Source organism: Gopherus flavomarginatus, chromosome 4, assembly GCF_025201925.1.
Source record: "Gopherus flavomarginatus isolate rGopFla2 chromosome 4, rGopFla2.mat.asm, whole genome shotgun sequence".
NCBI lineage: Eukaryota > Metazoa > Chordata > Testudines > Testudinidae > Gopherus > Gopherus flavomarginatus.
This window is the reverse complement of record NC_066620.1, coordinates 134,311,740-134,323,636: the sequence shown is the minus strand read 5'-3', so window position 1 is coordinate 134,323,636 and position 11,897 is coordinate 134,311,740. Positions and strand designations below refer to the sequence as shown.

Genomic DNA, 11,897 nt, shown 5'->3' with positions numbered 1-11,897 from the left:
ATGTGACACTTATGTGAGCTTTGTGATGCTGGAAATTAAAGCCCTCTATTTATCCAGAAACTGCTGGGAGGGGTTCAATGACCTGACTCTTAGGATCAGCCTTGTACATGCCAAGGAACCGTATCAAACCCAGGATTTGGCAAATGTACATGGAATTTGCCCAATTCCAGGAGCCCATCCTTGGCAAAGATGCCCAATTCATTGAATAATAAGTAGTTCTTTTATAATAGGGGCTCTTATCCACAGCCCTTAAAGTGGACTGGGTCAGCAGGGCAGGCAAGGTGGGGGAGGGGCTCAGTGTCACAAACCAAGCCAAGAAAACCAGAGATCTCTGAGACAGACCCATGGCAGGCTGCCTACCAAAGAGGGGGCAGTTGAAATGTATCTAACCCAGCTATCCTGGCCCTACACTTTTGCAGGGAGCAAATGAAATTACATCATTGGGAGATAACAAGTCTGGCTCTTCTGCAGGACCACTTCAAATCTACTAGAGATAAGGCAAGACAATCTACTTCACTCAAGACCATCATCACTTGAGCATTGCTTGACTTACAGCTAGCTATTTTATAGCACTCAAAAGTTTACTAGGAACCTCACAGAAGACTGAAAAATATGGAACCAAGTTCAGAGTGACGTGTAAGATGGTGTCAACCCCTTTACACTCATTTAAGATCACGTAGCCCTGCTTTTGCCTGCTTTTTTGGTGATTAATAGAATGTCAGTGGGTGTAACATAAAATGAGGTGTTAAATGATGTTTTGGACGGCTTTAACTAACTCCTTCTTCTGGCTTCATAATGGGCAAGTTCCACTCCTTCAAAGCAGTCGTTCTCAACCAGGGGTACACGTACCCACGGGAGCACACAGAGGTCTTCCTGGGGGTACATCAACTCATCTAGATATTTGCCTAGTTTTACAACAGGCTACATTAAAAAGCACTAGCCAAGTCAGTACAAACTAAAATTTCATACAGACGATGACTTGTTTATACTGCTCTATATACTATACGCTGACATGTAAATACAATATTTATATTCCAATTGATTTATTTTATATTATGTGGTAAAAATGAGAAAGTCAGTAATTTTTCAGTAACAGTGGGCTGTGACACTTCTGTATTTTTATGTCTGGTTTTGTAGCAAGTAGTTTTTAAGTTAAGTGAAACTTAGGGGTACGCAAGACAAATCAGACTCCTGAAAGGGGCACAGTAGTCTGGAAAGGTGAAAAGCCACTGCTTTAAAGCCTCTTGCACCTCAGTAGGGCAGGTTTAAGTGAAAATATGGCTCTCAGAGTAAGCACGGGGGTGTGTCTAACTTAGACCGCCTTACGCCTGTGAATTGGTCACAGCACCTATCCCCAAAAGCGAACAGTCTAAATACTAGAGATGACAAAATGGGAGGATGACAAAAGGTAGGAAGGGGACAGGCTGAGGAAGGGCAAGCGTTACACAGCAGTGCAATCATGTGGTCAATCAATTTAGGCATAGCCACCTTGGGGTGGTGTTTTTCAGTTTCATCAGGGGCGGCTCTAGATATTTTGCCGCCCCAAGCATGGCAGGCAGGCTGCCTTTGGCGGCTTGCCTGTGGGAAGTCCCCGGTCCCGCAAATTGGGCAGCAGCCTGTGGGAGGTCCGCCGAAACTGCGGGAGCAGTGGACCCTCCGCAGGCAAGCCGCCAAAGGCAGCCTGCCTGCCGCCCTCATGGCGACCGACAGAGCACCCCCTGTGGCTTGCCGCCCCAGGCACACGCTTGGCATGCTGGTGCCTGGAGCCGCCCCTGAGTTTCACTGTTATTGTTTGGTTGGCATGGATGGGAGGGTGGATTTTTTTAAACCAGACTGCCCACACTGACCTCACTCGGGCTGAATCCGGTGAGCTGCTGAGCATTTCCTGAAAGGTAAGAAGTGGCCTCAACTCCCAGGGCACCAAGTATCTCCGAGGATCAGGACTTGAAAGTCTTCCCCCTCCCCTGCCCCAAAAATACTCTCTGGCTTCACTGTTAAAAGCAGATACTGACCCTTTTGAATTTAATAGCAAGTCCTGCATTTTCAGATATTGTTTTTGTTAAAATCATCAAGATATGGGGCTGTGTCTCCTGGAGAGACCTGGACTTTGGGCCTCTAGCCATGGAAAATCCACCTAAGGATAGGGTCCAGGGAGGTTGCAGTGGTCCAAAGCATCCGCAAGCTCAGCTGGTTGGCCTGGCACTGGCTAGCACAACTCCAAGTGTGGTCAGAACCCCCAGGAGAGATGCTTATTCCACATCTCTCGTAGGGAAGCTCCACTAGTGGGATTCCTTGGGAAGTCCAAAGATAAATTAAAGCTGCCTTCCTGTGGCAGAGCACTGGAAAACAGCCCCTGCATCCGTGAGGGGAAACCAAGCTCATGAAGTTAACATAAGCGGAGCAGTACATTGCTCATTGGGTGATGGCTTTGCTGATGATCTCTTACAGACCAGAAATACAAACAGTTGGTTTTACAATGTGCAATAATTCCACTGCAGAGCAGCAGTCGATTTCTTATTGTGACACTGGCAAACCAGGTGCCAGCTCATGCCAAGGGCCCCATGTCTCAAGTGAACACTGACAAATACAGAGCTAGAATTAGTCTGGCTCACCTGTGTGTTTGTATGGTCAAAACAGGTATTAGAGTTATAGAAACGTGCTTGGTCTTTAGTCTATATTGAATGCTTGTATGTCGCCACATGCATCAATCTCACTTAACATCTGTATCTCATACTGTAAGGTGAGCGTTTGCATTATCGGTTGTGTGTGACTTGATTTCACCATGTCCGGCCGCGGTAAGGGTGGTAAAGGCTTGGGCAAGGGAGCTGCCAAGCGCAATCGTAAAATGTTTCGGGATAATATCCAAGGTATTACCAAGCCAGCTATTTGTCGCTTGGCTCGACGCAGTGGGGTGAAGTGTATTTCGGGGCTGATCTACAAAGAGACCCGGGGATTGCTGAAGGTGTTCTTGGAGAACGTGATCCGCGATGTTGTCACTTACACTGAACATGCAAAGCGAAAGACTGTAATGGTTACGGATGTGGTTTATGCCCTGAAGAGCCAGGGTCATACTGTCTATGGTTTTGGTGGCTAAACAGGTCACTAAAGTCAACAGGATAAGCCTCTGTAACTGTGTAAATCACCAGACAGGTGACAAGCATGAATTAGTGTGAAACAATAGGCTCCAACAGAAGGTGTTAGGTCTTGCCCGATGAAAAAGGGCCTTCGACACCAGAGAAACTATTTTGGAACATGACAGGACAAAAGACTGTTGATTGCTCTCCCCACTCTCATCCCCCATGAAGAGGCAATGTGCCAGTATCTGCAACTTGGAGCAGAAGTGGGGGAAGGACTAAAAAGTCCTAACAAGGAGGAACTATATATTTATACCGCTTGGACTGTGAGAGGCAAGGATTACTAAATATAAGCAAAAGATCCCCAGTGCTTAGCCTGGGTTAGCCCTAAGGGACATATAGAGCTTGCTTATTATACAAGTTTCTATCATCTTTTGAAAATTAAGACTAATTCATTTGTGTGTACATGTTTACCTGTTTTAACCTTGTAAATAACTCTCATTTCCTTTTCCTAGTTAATAAAGTTTTAGAAAGTTTATTATAGGATTGGCTATACGGATTGTCTTTGGTGTAAGATATAGCATGCAACTGAGCTGGGTTAAGTGACTGGGCTTTTGGGACTGGGAGTAATCTGAATTTATCACAAAGGCAGGTTTACCTGGGTGGTGAGATGGATCAGAGTACCCAAGAGGATGGTCTGTGTCTCACTGTTAAAGTTGTTATAGTGCCTGAGGAGTTTACAGCTGGTAACATCTGAATATAGAACTTGCAACCAATTTGAGGTTTGTGCCTGAGACAGGTATGCAGAATCTTACGCCACTGCAGGATAGCTTGACATTCATGTGTAAGATGTGAAAGGTGAAAGGAAAGAACTTGTCTTTGCTCATCCATCAGGTGATTAGGTCCTTAACCTCAAAAAGGGAAAAACTCTAGGTGGTCTCTAACAAGACTTCAGCAGAACAAGACTTTTAGCCGCTACTTGCTGCAGATGACAATACAACAGTATTTAAACAAATGTACCCGACAACAGAAAACTGGTTAATTACCAAGCAGCGGTTTTGTAGTTAATTCTCCCTGTACATGTGCAGTATTTTGTCCATTATTAAAAGGGTTTTTATAAACCATTATTTAAAATTTAGGACAGTCCCCTCTGAACATCACCAAAGGCTCTTACTCAAAGTAAGCTGCCACGGGGTAAGAGGGAAGGTGCTCTCATGGATTGGTAACTGATTGAAAGATAGGAAACAAAGGATAGGTATAAACGGTCAGTTTTCAGAATGGAGAGACGTAAATAGTGGTGTCCCCCGGGATCTGTACTGGGACTAGTCCTATTCAACATGTTCATAAATGATCTGGAAAAAGGAGTAAACAGTGAGGTGGCAAAATTTGCAGATAATATAAAATTATTAAAGATAGTTAAAACCCAGGCAGACTGCGAAAAGCTACAGAAGGATCTCTCAAAACTGGGTGACTGGACAACAAAATGGCAGATGAAGTTTAATGTTGATAAATGTAAAGCAATGCACATTGGAAAATATAATCCCAACTATATATATAATAAGATTGGGACTTTTCAGCTTGGAAAAGAGACGGCTAAGGGAAGATATGATTGAGGTCTATAAAATCATGACTGGTGTAGAGAAAGTAGATAAGGAAGTGTTGATTATCCTTTCACATAACACAAGAACTAAGAGTCCTCCAATGAAATAATAGGCAACAGGTTTAAAACAAATAAAAGGAAGTATTTCTTCACACAACACACAGTTAACCTGTGGAACTCCTTGCCAGAGGATGTTATGAAGACCAAGAGCAGGAACAGGGTTCAAAAAAGAACTAGATAAATTCATGGAGGATAAGTCCATCAATGGCTATTAGCCAGGATATGCAGAAATGGTGTCCCTAGGCTTTGTTTGCCAGAAGCTGGGAATGAGCGACAGAGGAGGGATCACTTGATGATTACCTGTTCTGTTCATTCTCTCTGGGGCACCTGGCTCTGGCCACTGTCAGAAGACAGGATACTGGGGTAGATGGACCCTTGGTCTGACCCATTAGAGCCATTCTTATGTTAACCATCTTCTTAGTTGGAACAAAAAATATGTGTTAGAACAAAAAACATCATCTCCAATTTTGACTCTTTGTAACTAACTGAAAATTCATAGCTGTATATTATAGTGCCAGGCAACTGTGCTTTCACCCTGCTAGCACTACCCCAAAGCAGAATAAATACAAAAAATGGTTAACACTAAAAATATTAATATTAATATTTATAAAAATACTCTCTACGTGTATGTCACCATATTACATTAAACCATATTTATTGCCATTACACCATCCACACTAACCCTGAGAGAATGTTTAAATATACTGTATATTGCCACACACAGAATCATGACACAAGAGAAAGAACTATCCCATGATTCCCAGCACCGCTTACACTGATCTGTGTTTCACTAGGAGAAAGCTCTCCCCCAACAAAGATGTAAAATATTTGAAGGTTCTCAGCCTTTATCATGTGGGCCACATCTTGCTAAAGAGACTGTTTCATGCACCATCTTCCCATCCCATTCCCAATCTCTTAGAGCTCCTTTGTTTGTATTTGTTAATCACAAAATATCCCTGCAATAGCTACTTTTCCATGTGCACAGTTTTTTGTAATATTGGGAAAGTCTTTAATATATATCTGTAGCTTCTTTTAAAGCAATTTAGCAGGTGAAATCCTAGAACGTTAGCAGCATGCAATCAGTCAACTCTCTGCAGTCCACCAGCAAGTCCCCAGGAACCACAGTTTGAGAGTCCCTGAAACAGACCACAAATACAAAGAAGCAGTGCCCAAGACTTCAAAAGAAAGCAAACCCTGCGTGACCTCATAAAGCACCCAACCAATATGGCAATGCAGTACATGGTGCTATTTTCTCCCAGGCCATGCAGGTGATCACTTTACAGCCTGAAGTATGTGATTTGTGTTCTACGAAGCGAGTGATCACCTGTATTTTAGCCGGCATAGCTATAAACACTGCTAATGATCACACAATTTACACAATTGTAAAACCCTTTCTAAAATCCAGACACAGAAATTGACTTAATCAGTTCAAGCAGCCAAGAATGCCATACGCTGGCTCTGTGCTTCCTAAGGGAATATTTATTTGTGTGAGTTCTAAATTCACTGCCCTAACTAGACACTTTGGGCCATATCCTCAGTTACTGTAAATAGACACAGCTCTGTTGAAATCAATGGAGCTGCACCTATTTACAACAGCTAAGGATCCGGCCCTTTGGAAGGACCTGCTCTGTTGGCATTATACCGTGTATTCTATGATTGCCTAAGAGATCCAATTATTAATATGGTTCTGCAGCCAACTCTGTGAAAACAGTCCACAAGACAGAAGAATCCTAGGCTAACCTATATTAAACAGGGCCATATTTGACACAACCCCCACCCCTACCCATACCAAAAAAAAAAAAGAACTTAGGGCTTAACTATGGTTGTTGCTTTAATGCATTTGTACAATAATTTTTGGAAAGCTGAAGTGTGGTTGCAAACCACATGGACCACTTGTAGTTAGTTGTCTTTTCTTCACAGTCTAAAAGTATAGTATTTTAACTTTTCCCATATCAGAGTGCATTGGGCCTGATCCTGATCTCACACTAGTTTTACACCAGTATAACTCCATTGACTTCAGTTGAGTTATTCCTGATTTAGGTACCCAGTGCCAGATCAACATTAGGCCCATTCTCTCCAAAGTTAACGTAACTATTAGATTACTAAAATACTTGTATTTACTTCTAACACGTAAATCAAGATGCTAATTAGAACAGCTTTACTAGGGATTTTTGCTTCACGTTGTCCTGATGGGGTCAGGTACCAATGTGGGCGTACAAGTCAAGCCTACCATTTCCTTTTATAAAGGCATATGGGATTAATGGAGATTTTTCTTTGATGCAAGTGAATTTGGGCTGAATTGCCTGTACTGCTTCATCTATGAATAAAGAGAATGAGAGAATGTTCAATGACTAGAAAACTATGTTAGTGTGCCCAGTCTTTTCATAGATATCAAACCCCCACCCCCTTTATGCACATTATATTATATATCCTCACTCACTATAAACCTACACTTATAGGATATACATATAGTATATACAATGATCATACTTATATGATCATCTAATATAGTCATCAGTTGATTCAACTGAGCATGCACGGTAAAGAATGTTTAATTTTAATACCTTATCATTGGCACCTGCTGGAAATTGTCTCAAATACATATAACCTTGTGTTTTGTAGCTTATTACTTGATGGCTAACCAGAGTGAATGTGTTCACTGAAAACAAGTGAACGACCAAAAATATTGAAATATAGTCACTGGAACCCCTAAAATGAAAAAAGTCACCATAGAATCATAGAATATCAGGGTTGGAAGGGACCTCAGGAGGTCATCTACTCCAACCCCCTGCTCAAAGCAGGACCAATTCCCAACTAAATCATCACAGCCAGGCCTTTGTCAAGCCTGACCTTAAAAACCTTTAAGGAAGGAGATTCCACCACCTCCCTAGGTAACCCATTCCAGTGCTTCACCACTCTCTGAGTGAAAAAGTTTTTCCTAATATCCAACCCAAACGTCCCCCACTGCAAACTGAGACCATTACTCCTTGTTCTGTCATCAGGTACAACTGAGAACAGTCTAGATCCATCCTCTTTGGAACCCCCTTAACCCCCATCAACCACAGATTGAATCAGAGAGGTATCAACAAGAACTTTGTGCCAATTATACAAATGTAATAATAAATAAGATTAGATTTTGCATATTCCGTGGGCAGGGATAGTATTTATAGGTCAACCTTAAGCAGCATGTCCACTTACCATTTTTTCACTCAGAAACTTTTGTTTTTCCTCAACTGAAGAAAACACTTGGCTTGCATCAAAAGACTTTTGGTCAGATATTCTGAACATGCCCCAGGGGTGATTAACTAAATATGAAAAAATCAAGTTTTATTTAATTCATGATCATCTAATCTGATTTCCCACATAGAACAGATCATAGAATTTGACCTAGCAATTCTTGTTCACATTAATAACAGTTCACTTTAACTTGTTTTGATTTTGCCTAGAAGCATGATTACTGGTCAGCAAGGAATACAGGAAGTGATGGTCACTACCAGGCTCTGCTTGAGAGAATATTTAGTGGGAAGCAGCAGACAGCCAGCTTCCCTGCCCACCAAGAATGGAGAAAGCATGACCATAGTGAGGTGGCTGCTGATGGCCTTTTGTCCCATTAAGACTCACACACCTCCACTTCATGCTACTCCCCTGTGCATTGTCACACAGCAGAGACACCATTCTTCCCACATTAAACATCCCAACCCATAAGTATCCATCCCTCACATGCCTGTTTCTCGGACATACTCCAGCATGCACACTCCAGCATGGCTCCTTCCACTGCAAGGCATACATCCTCCCTGTGAAAAACACATCCTGTTGTACTGTCTAGCTATGTGGGCTTGAGTGGGCCCAAGATTGTAGAAGGAACTCCCACAGGAATTGAGGTCCATCCTTCTGCTCCAAGTGCAATGTTCAGCTCTTTGAATTTGCCTCCTCTAACATAAACATCCTGCAATGTGCGTATAAATTCCAAAACAGATCAGTCCATTGCACACCTTTCTCCCCCTGGAGAGAGGATGAGAGAACTAACACATGACAGATATCAGTTACATTGCTTAATGCATTACTGGAAAGCATACGGATACTATAGCCATAAGAACTGTATAAGAATTTATATAGAAAGGAATAAAATAACACTTTCACATCCCAATAGCTAATCCGTACAACCCACTCCAGCCTCTGCTCCATGAGATATCCAGCCCTCTCTTGCACTCCTCTCCCTCCATGAGACACGTGGACTTCATTTTGCCACCAACGTTCCATAATGCACCTAGTCCAGTGCCAGAGTAAGGCCCTGTCCCCCAGGCTCAGATTTCAGCTACAAAATTTGAGGTACCCTAAAAACTGATAAGAAAACCAGCAAAAATAGAAAGCAGGAAAGTAGGAGGAAGAAGTTTCCCCTGCACAACAGCACAAGCATTTTAAAATAATTTAAGAAATTCTGCAACACAAGGCACTAAGTATTTTGGGTTTTTTTTTAAACAAAAATCTGGCAACTTCAGGGCTCCAAGCTGGCCATTGCCTAAGAGAAGCCAAAGTTTCCTCAGTAACCCACCCATAGGAGAACTTCAAGAAGGCTGAACATGGTCATATAGGCATGTTGCTAGGCAACACCTTGACCTCCCTAGGTGGCAGCCATATTGGGTGAGATAATTTATGCTGAGTGTTAGGAAGATTAAGATAGTTATTGTTCAGTGTGAGTTACAGAGCTAGTGTATTACACTGAACATACAAAGTATAATCCTCCAAAATGAATATCTGTCATCATGGGGCAGGGGCTTTCAAAAAGAAGGGAGCAGAAAGAAGCTTTAAAACTATAACGAGGCTCATGAAAAGCATTGTTGCCACTCCACAACTAAAGCAAAATATGACTAAAGGACAGAAATTGAAGACTAAGAGGGACATCAGATTCAGCCAAGTACAGAACATAGGAAGTGAACTGAGCTACAGATGTTCTGGAGTACAATGAGGAAAAATGTTAAAGAAAGCATGTGCCTCCAAGTTGCAGAAGCTGAAGTTATAACCTCTACCAATACAACAAACAACACTCTGCTGTGTCCTGGAGGATCTGAACTTTGGCCTGCCATGATTGCTGAAGATATAAATGAACAGCCTGCTCACAAAACTCCTTATTCAGTCCAGGGTGACACTTTTGCAATGGTTACCATTCAAATCTCTACCAGCCCTTGCAAGAGCCATTTACTACAATTGGTAAGTGACAGTGTGGAATGTTGTTTCAGGGTTGCTGCATATTTTTCCTTTGGTCCAGACTTATATTGGGGTTTTCTCGTCATCATCCACTCACCTTTGGGAAATGCTTTGAAAGAAATGAATGATCAAATTCCTTTCCCAGGTAGTAAAATGAAAGGGGATTGTTGGTGGAGTAATTTAAGGTTGAGGTGTAAATGGAATGGGGGCTGGTGGGTGGAAGCAGCCACAACCTTCAGAGTGGACGTAGGAATCCAGGAGACCTTAATCTAATCCCTCTAGGTACCAGCTCTCCTTTACAGGCCACTTTCCCCGCATGCACAGATCTCAGTCCTATGGGAGATGTGGGTAGCCCTTTCCATCAGATACCCCCAAGGAAGAAGTGAATTGGGTGTGGCTTCCCATGGGCTAATCCACTGTTAAAGAAGTTTTGGGTTCCCCCAATGCAGAAAATGGCTCAGTCTTTTTCCTCATCACCTCCATAAAAAGGAGAAGGGATAGGTTATGTGTGCCTGATCCTGCCTATCTACCCCAGAAAGAGAAATGAGGGCCCGACTTTCTAGTCAAGTCCACCACATATAAACACAGCCACCCAGGAAGGCAGATTCTCACGGCCTAATCATGCCCTTCCTCAATGGAAATGAAAAGTAGAAAAACTACCTGTTGTAACCTGAACCTCTTTCCTCCATACTCCTCTCCTCAGCAATGGAACTTTTTTCACTCCAGGTGTTTAAAACTCATTTTAAGTTAATAGCTAATAAGGATAAGGTCAAGGGGGCTGGAAGAGAGCATTTGGTTTTAACATGAGTTGCTCTTAGACACCATCAGAGGAAATAATATTGCTGACAAATAACAGAGAGCCCTGTTATAGCTCAGCAGAGTTAGACATCACTTTTATAAGAACTATGTTATGCTGAAGGCCAATAAAAATTTTGATGAAAAGTTTATTAACATCAATTCCATACTATAATAGCTATTTCTTTATATTTCCTAAGCAGGAATTACAATATGGTACATATACATATAGTTCATTATTACCCATTATTAATGCCCATTACTGCAAATCTTTTCTCACAACATAAGACCATAAGAACGGCCATACTGGGTCAGACCAAAGGTCCATCTAGCCCAGTATCCTGTCTTCTGACAGTGGCCAATGCCAGGTGCCCCAGAGGGAATGAACAGAACAGATAATCATCAGGCGATCCATCTCCTGTCGCCCATTCCCAGTCCTATTCATTTCAAAGAGACTTGACCCAAAAGTTTGCAAAATTGGCCCCTCCTACAACAGCTTTTTGTGCCAAATAATATACTATATAATAATTGCACAAGAGGAATAGATTCAAGCAGTGACATGAGCATCCACAAGAATGACAATTTTATCTGATACTCAACTTTTCTTCAAATTTCTTCATGAGTTCCCCACCCCCTCCAAGAATTATGGGAAGTGATCTGAAAATGTACAGAACTTACTTATCAAAAGAGTGGTTTGCTATTAAAATATCATTCATTGTATTAATAATTCTGACCATAGATGGGGGAAAGGAATGTCACATGTTACAGAAAATTGTCTGATTCAATAAGATTTCCAGATTCTTTAATTAGCAAGTCTTTCTTCTGTGATTGCTCACAATTTTAGTGTAAGTGTCCAAGGATGCACAATTCTGCCTGTATGAATAACTAGAATTTTGGCACATTCTTCGTGTGGTTTAAAAGAGCTGTTACTCATTAGATTACATTATTTTAGATCAAGAGATTACACACACAATTTTTAAAATCTTAAATCAAGTATACAAGTTCTCTGCTAATAGAGCAATGTAATCAAATTGAATTTATACATTTTCACATATGCAGTTACAGCCATAAACTTGCTCTAGTGAATGCAGCTGTTTTCTATAGTAGTGACACACACATCTTCCACAGGTAACTTCAGCACTATCATATATAGGAAGGCAATG

General features: G+C 41.8%; 1 protein-coding gene across 1 annotated transcript; it reads left to right on the top strand.

Annotated features, from left to right (window-relative positions):
• Positions 1-2,776: 2,776 nt before the first annotated feature.
• Positions 2,777-3,094, top strand: LOC127049986 (histone H4-like). The gene has a single exon (XM_050951445.1). The coding sequence runs from the start codon at positions 2,783-2,785 to the stop codon at positions 3,092-3,094; it is 312 nt and encodes a 103-aa protein (XP_050807402.1). The 5' UTR covers positions 2,777-2,782.
• Positions 3,095-11,897: the final 8,803 nt, after the last annotated feature.

What these genes read in the sequence shown, in the direction of transcription:
- LOC127049986 (XM_050951445.1), top strand. Translation starts at nt 2,783, where the DNA reads ATGTCCGGCCGCGGTAAGGGTGGTAAAGGCTTGGGCAAGGGAGCTGCC.